An 8097-nucleotide genomic window follows, 5' to 3' on the forward strand; every position below is an offset into this window, starting at 1 on the left:
ATCCCTTAAATATCTCTCTATATTCTAACTTGTGGAACGGAGCAACACCAACTAAGTATTAGAATAAAATAATGAACTGCCTTTTAACAATATAATTATGAACTGGGCTAATGGAGCTGGTGGTTTCTAACGTGGGCAGAAGTGGTTCCCTTCCTTGTGGGGAGGAGGGGACTTCTGGAAACTTGCGGGAAGACCACTGGCCTGAAGTGACCTCACACACACTTGTTTTAACAAGGAAGCATCCCTGTGAAATGCTGAGCGGCTGCTATTACCACACAAGGTTCCTAACCACATGTCCCATGCTTTAATAGTTATTTACTTGTTTTTATGTGTTGATGTGTGTGCCTGGATGCATACATGTGCACTGTGGGCATGCAGAAGCCCACAGAGGTCAGAAGAGAACATTGGATCCCCCGGAGCTGGAACTGAAAATGGTTGAGCCACCATGTATGTAAATGTTAGGAACCTGAACCCAGCTTCTCTACAAGAGCCAAAAGGGTTCTTTAACTGTTGAGACATCTCTCCAGCCGCCGGTATATTTTTATTTTACTGACAAGTTTAGTGAAAGTCTGTATTTGCAACACCAAAATAATGTCATTATATTATTAAATTTTTCTTTGGATTTTATGTTTCAAACTGAGCGCCTTCCATCCAATGAAATTCCTACTGTTTGTGTTCCCTATCTTTAGGCTACACTTCATATCATATACGCCAATCCACTGCATGCATGTGGAGGTCAGTGGACAACAGGCAAGAGTCACTTCTCTCCTTCCACCATGGGGTCCCAGCGACCAAATGCAGGTGGTCAGGCTTGGGAGCAAGCGCCTTTACCAGCTGAGCAATCTCAACGGCCCTTCTGTTTCAAACAGTCTTGTTATATACCTCTGGCTATAATGGAGCTCTCTATACAGCCAAGACTATCTTGAACCTGCCGTAATCCTCCTTTCTCAGAATCTCAAGTGTTGGGATTACAAGCGTGAGCCACCATTCTTAGCTAGACTTCTTGTCTTTTAAGGATAAGGCAGTTATCTAAGCAGTATAGTTTATGTGGGCAGGGTGTAGAGAGAATTAAGTAAATAGACATTTTTCTTTTTTTAAGATTTATTTATTTATTTTCTGTATGTGAGTATTCTATTTGCATGCACACCTTTATCCCAGGAGAGGGCATCAAATCCCACTAGAGATAGTTGTGATCCACCATGTGGTGGCTGGGAATTGAACTCAGGACCTCTGGAAGAGCAGGCAGTGCTCTTAACTGCTCAGCCATCTCTCCAGCCAGCTCTTTTTTCTTTTTTTCATTGCTTTGCTTTGTTTTGTTTTTCAAGACATGGTTTATCTACGTAACAGCCCTGGCTGTACTGAAACTCCTTTGTAGACCAGGCTAGCCTAAAACTCAGAGACCCTCCTGTCTTTGCCTCCAGAGTGCTGGGAATAAAGGCATGTCCACTACAGCGAGCTCTAATAGGCATTTTTTAATGGTTTCACACCCTCTTAATTTGCATGCCAAAATTTAAACTCTTTGAAAGTAAAGACTCCTATCTATTTCTTCTTCTCCCTGTCTCTCAACCATATCACCTGTACGGTGCCCAATGCCCAACACAAGAAGCATCCATTCTATACTCATGAGTGCATCCATCTGTGCCAAAAGTTACGAAGGTAGGCCAGCAAGAGGGCTCAGAAATGTAAGCCTGAAGACATGAGTTCAATCCCCAGAACCCACTGCAGAGGGAGATAAAAGACTCACAATGGTTCTCTGAACACCACAGACACACCACTGCACTCGTGCTTCTGATTTCACACATCACACATCACACATCACACACACATCACATCACACACATCACACACACATACATCACACACACATCACACACACATCACACACACACATCACACACACACACATCACACACACACATCACACACACACACATCACACACACACATCACACACACACATCACACGCACACATCACACACACACACATCACACACACACATCACACACACACACACACATCACACACACACATCACACACACACATCACACATACAAAATAATAATAAACAAACTTTTTTTTAAGTTATAAAAGTAGGGCTGGAGAGACAGCACAGCAGCTAAAAGCACGGGCTGTTCTTCCAGAGGACCCAAGTTCCATTCCCAGTACCCACATAATGGCTCACCATCCTTTATAATTCAAGTCCCAGGGGGTGATATGCCCTCTTCTGGTCACTGAGGGCACTACACACATGTGGTACACAACTATACATGCAGACAAAACACCCATACACATAAAAATAAAATAAACCTGTCTCAACAAATAAAAAGTAGGGCTAGAGAGATGGCTCAGTTATGACCATGTATTGATCTTGCAGAGGACCAGAATCCAAAGCCTAGCACCCACTCACAAGTACCTGGAACTCCAGCTCCAGGGATTGATGTCTCCGCCTCCTTAGGTACATGCACTCACACCTCACAAGGACATAAACATATAATTTAAAAGTAATAAAAAATAAATCTTTTAATACAAAATTTTTAATTAAAAAAGAAAAAAACCAAAGGTAGACCAGCAAAATGGCTCAGCGGGTAAAGGTGCGTGGCCACCAGGTATGACCTGAGTTATCTCCAGAGCCCACACAGTGGAAGAAGAGAACCACTCTTCTACACTGTCCACTCATCACACACACACACGCACACTCGTGTGCATGTGCACACACAGGGATATACACTATAAATAAACCTAAAATAAATTAATGGATAAACAAATAAGATAAACCACACACCATCTCAACGCCAGAAAGGGAAAAGCGGGAAGACTGCTCTAAGTCTGAAGTCTGCCTGATCTGCACGGCAAGTTCCAGCCCATTCAGGACTACACAGAATGATTACCAAATAATAATAATAATAATAATAATGTTAAATTAAAATAAATAAATAGATACAAGAATAGAGATGGAAGTATAGCTCAGTGATACAGAGCTTGCTTAGAATGCAGCAGGCCCTGGGTTCAATCTCCAGCACTACACAATGAAAAAGTAAGTAAGCAGAGGCTGTGTGGTAGTGCATGTGGCTCGGGCAAGAAGCGTGTGTGGACCTGGATTCAATCCCCGGCACCTCTGTGAAAATAGGCTGCACGGAGGTGGGCACTGTCATCCCGGCACTGAGGAGGTGGAGACAGGAGGAGCCAACCAGCCTAGTCTGACTGGTGAGCTCAGGCCAATGCGACACCTTCCGCAGGGTGGCACCAGAGGTTACCCTCTGCCCTCTACAAGCACCATGTAGCATGTGCGTCCACACATACAAGAACACACGCATACACAGATACACATACAGTTTTAAAGTAAAAACGGGGCTAGAGGAAAACTCAGGGTAGAGTGTTAGCCTAGCATGCTGGGTTCTAGCATGGTACTTTACACACACTAAAGAAGACAAAAAAAATTACATAAGTAAATCAATACATTAACTTCAAAACACTACTGCTCACCAATGAAACAGACTCAAACACCAAGAAAAAGTTCAAATTTAAATATTTTAGTTCCAAAACACTGGCAAGATGTGCACAACTGAATTAATCCAAAGACAGACACAGGAGACACAGGAGAGCCCAAATACAGCTTCACAGATGTGCTAGCAACATGGGACTGAAACTATGAACTGAGATTTTACACTTCCTGCCTAGGTTGCTGTCAATAATCCCCTAAGGGAACAGCAAGATGCCTCAGTGGGTAAAAGGTGCTTGTTGCCAATCCTGATGACTTGAGCCTACCCCTGGGAATCCACCCAATGGAAGGACAGAACTGACTCCTGGAAACTGTCCTGTGATCTCCAGATCCACAGAGGTAAGCACCCACACACATACACACACAATGACATTAAATAAATGGAAGTTCTCTAGGGCAAGCAGAGGTTTCATTGAAATTTTAAAAAAAAAAAAAAAGTCCCTTAGGTTCTTTTCCTCAAATTTTTAATGGAGTACAAAGAAAGTAACAGAGTTTTGTCTCATCTCTATCTTCAGTTGGAAAAAGGGGGGATTAAGGAGCACTGGCTTTACAACGTGAAAATCTTGCTGGGCATGGTAGTGCACACCTTTAATCCCAGCACGAGGGAGGCAGAGGCAGATGGGAAAAAAGTGAAAATTCTGGATCTAACCTAGCTACTGTTTACACTGTAACTTAGGACAAATCACACCTCAGAATCTTCAACTACCATACTGACAAACGGAGGGGTAACCTGGAACTATATGGAAGAAACATGAACTATTTTCTTAGGTTCTTTAAAAGTTATAACTGAAAGTTAAAAAATAGTAATATTGATGTTTTCCAATGTATACAGAGCAATAAATATGAGTTACACACAAAGCAGAAAGGGTAATGGATTTTACATGGCATAGGCTTTCTACATTCCCCTTGAAGTGACAAAATAGTAATTCTGAGTACATAAAACAAAAGAGAAAAAAACAATGAATGAATGAATGAGAGAAAGCCAAATCATAAAATGGCAATCCTAAATCTAACAATATCAATCATTACATTAAATGTAAATGGCCTAAATATTCTGATTAAGACGGGTGTCATAGAACAGTCAAGGCTCCACAGAGAAACCCTGTCTTCCCCCCACCCCCAAAAAAGACAGGTATCTGAATGGTTTAAAGAAGATCCGGCTGCACACTACACAAAAGTTATAATAGCAAGTAAAAACAAAGTCATACAGCTCTATTCAGAATCACAAGTAAACTAGAGATAAATCTAGTTTATCTTCAAGGGAGAGTGGATAACTATGGCACACCTATTATACGATGTAATAACCTAGAGGTAACAATATACACAAGATAGGCTAATTCCTAAGGCATTTATCTGAGTAAAGGAAGCCAGTTTCAGAAGATCCCATTCATATCAAACTGTAGACAAAGAAAAACAAGCAGATCAATAGTTACCACCTGTTGGAGATAAGGCAGTATGACAAAGCTTTGTGGGAGGGAACTGATGAAATCCTAGTTAGTGACAGTGACTTCCTACATGTGCTAAAACTCACTGACCTGTACACCAGAAACGCCTATTGACTTTTTTAAAATATTATCTTTAAATTATGTGTATGCGTGTGAAAACGTGTGTGCTGCTGCCCACAGAGGCAAGAGGCATCAGAGGCCCCTGGAGCTGAAGTTACAGGCAGTTGTGAGCCACCTCACGTGGGTGCTGGGAACGGAATCCTGGTCCTCTGGAAAAGCAGTGGCTCTTAACCACTGAGTCATCCATCTCTCCGGGCCCCCGTATATTAATTTGTAAAGTAAAAGTATGTGGCTAATTTCCATCGGCCCTTCCAGACTATGATTTAATGAATAAGATCAAAAGGAAAACAAGTGAGAACGCCAAATCCTACTGGCATAAAAGCCACTACTGAAAAGAACTTCCTCATTTACGGCACAAAAAAATACAAAGCAAACCCAATCTTCGGAAACTTCTTCCCAGAAGAAGCTTAAAAAGCAACAGTCACTCAGATCCAAAATGTGTATATTTGAAAAATGCCTGTGAATGGCTCTTCTTGTCTATTTCTATATCTCAGACTCTTCAAGAGGCTGCCAATTTCTCCTGGCTGAGGGCCACTTTGGGGTTTACTCAAGTTACAAGTGTCCCTTTATGCGTACCTCTGGGGTCCTTGGGCAGCCCTGACGAGGACTCTGTAAAAGCAATGGCCTTCGCAGAGAGCCAGCAAGATCCGAGCTGCTCGGCACGCGCTCTCACTAGCCCCAAGCTCTGCGAACGCCGGGTTGGAAGGCTCTGGGAAGGCTCTGCTCCGCGTCCCCGAGGCGAGGCGGAGGCTCCCGGGCTCCCCGCCACCCCTCACAGGGGGACGCCCTGCGGGTCCCGCGGCGCCCCTCTGAGCACACTGCAGCCGTCGCGGGAGCCGGAGGAGCGCGCCCGCCCCCGCGCACCGCCCCGAAGGCCAGAAGGAGGCGCGTGGACGGCCGCCCCGCCGCTTCCCAGCCACCCCTCCCTGCGGACCCCGCCGCGGGTCCCGTTCCCCCCGGGAAGCGCCGGCGACAGGGACCCCACCTTGAGCTGCGACTTGGAGACCTTGCCGCTGCGGTCCAGGTCGAGCGCGGTGAAAGCGTGCCAGATGGCTTTGAGCAGCTCGTCCTTCAGGCCCCCCATGGCTGCGGCCGCGCTGCCCCGACGGACCTAACCCGCCCTGCCGGCCCCTCGGCGACTCTGCCACCAGCAGGAGCCCCACAGACGACGCTGCCCGCCGTGCGGTCACCTGACCTCGGCAGGCCCCGCCCCTCTGTCCCCTCCCCCTGTCGGCCCCGCCCCTCCGTCCCGCCAGCAGTCCTCCCGGACGGCTGCCTCTGTCCAGTGTGGGTTTGTAAACACCGCGCCAAGTCCCTCTGGTGGGTTTCCACACCAACTCAGGCCATTTTCAGAGCTCGCGTATGCCTGGAAAGAAATGCCCCCCATCCCTGGGAACACGCGAGACTGAAGTGATCAGTCCTTGCGGCCTCTGTGGGAGTCCCATAGTTACTACAGGAGCTTTGGTTCAGTACTGAGGTGGAGTCCTGAGAGGTCAGACAAGACGGCAAATCTGCCCAGAGCGAGCCTGGAATGCTTAATCCCAAATCAGGGAGAATGAGGAAGGGGACTGAAACAAAAAAGGAGCCTCTGGGAAAAGTTGCTTCGGCATTGATGCCTCTGTAGCGTCCTCTGGGAAGGCAACAAGTTTCAAAGAGAGTTAGAAAGTTCATGATGGGCTGATAAGATAGCTGGGTGTGTAAAGGCTTTTCCTGCCAAACCTGACGACTTTGAGTTCCATCTCCTGAACCCCGCCTGGTGGAATGAGAACTAAGTACCGCAAGTTTTTTCCTGACTTCCACCGTCAGCCCACTCACATACATACTAAACAAATGTGTAAAACGAAGTTGATACGCCCAAACTTTTCTTTCTAACCCCAGGAGCTGGGGATCATCAGTTCACATATCTTAGGTAAGGCTTCGCCAAAGTGATGCTGCTGTCGCTGGTGGGCTGTGCTTGCATGGATGGAAATCTCGGTCAACCCCAGGAAATCACTCCACCTATTTTACCAATGAGAATGGTGAACCAACTAAAAAGAACCTATTCAGGCCTAGAGAAGTGTCCCCAAGACTGTAATTGCTCAACTTACATCTCTTACCACTGGTCACTTGAACTCTGCCTGGCTTTAAATTCTCCACGAATAAAATGAGCATGGCATAGCAGATGTTCCAGAAGGCTCTTCCACTGCCTAGGTTAGTGACTTCACATTCACGGTCCTCTTCTGTTAATTCTGAACCCAGTTAAGACACTCTGGAAAGGATAACCATCAAAAGTCAAAAGCAGGGCTTCTCAGGTTAAAAGTGTAGTTTATTTTTCCTCTTTAAAGTTCCTTTGGGAAGATGTGGGTGTTGCTGAGGTGTTGAGAGTTTGCAGCATACACAGGATCTTGGCTTTGATCCCTAGCACCTCATGGTGACAAGCCAAGCATGGTGGTTCATGCCTATAACCCCAGCACTTGGAATTCAGAAGTTCAAGATCATTCTTGCTGCATCTGGAGCTGGGAGCCAACCAGGACTACATGAAACTCTGCCTATAAACAAGTTAATAAACTTCCTAATGTCCACATATGTCTTCTTTTAAAGGGGGCCGGGACATGAGCAGATTTGGAAAGAGCAGAAAAAGGAATAAGCTGAATCAATGAGCTTAAAGTCAAAGAGAATTTCACAGGGCTGAAGGTAGGGACGAAAACAAAGGGACCATGATGTCACCTCTTCCTCACTTTGTCCACCTTAGGAGTGCCAGCCCATTTCATTCCCACGGTCAGGACTTTTCTTCCCCTCCCAGAATCTGACTTCTATTGTTTATCTTCTCCAATTCCAGCCCAAATCGTCAGTCAGCAAATAACACAAGGTACAACCTCTAATTTATTTCTGCCCACTCAGCTCGCCCTAAGTAGTGGCTAAAAAGAAACCCTAACACAGGCGTGGCAGTGTACACCTGTACTCAGGGAGGGGAGGTGCCTGGGGGCGGGGGAGGAGGAGGAAGGAGGAAGAGAAGAAAGAAATCCTAATCTGAAGGTTCAATATAGGGGA

At 45.7% G+C, this 8097-nt stretch overlaps 1 protein-coding gene across 1 annotated transcript in view; it reads right to left on the reverse strand.

Moving 5' to 3' along the window:
- Positions 1-6236, reverse strand: part of Swap70 (switching B cell complex subunit SWAP70) — a 62471-nt gene extending 56235 nt beyond the window's left edge. Inside the window, exon 1 of the mRNA XM_041667081.1 lies at positions 6053-6236. Coding sequence (XP_041523015.1) covers positions 6053-6151 — 99 coding nt within the window. The 5' untranslated portion in view covers positions 6152-6236. The remainder of the gene's footprint in view (positions 1-6052) is intronic.
- Positions 6237-8097: the final 1861 nt, after the last annotated feature.

The sequence above is a fragment of the Microtus oregoni genome, unplaced genomic scaffold (assembly GCF_018167655.1).
Source record: "Microtus oregoni isolate MIOR12 unplaced genomic scaffold, Mior012 000016F_ref0000370, whole genome shotgun sequence".
In the NCBI taxonomy this organism is placed as follows: Eukaryota; Metazoa; Chordata; class Mammalia; order Rodentia; family Cricetidae; genus Microtus; species Microtus oregoni.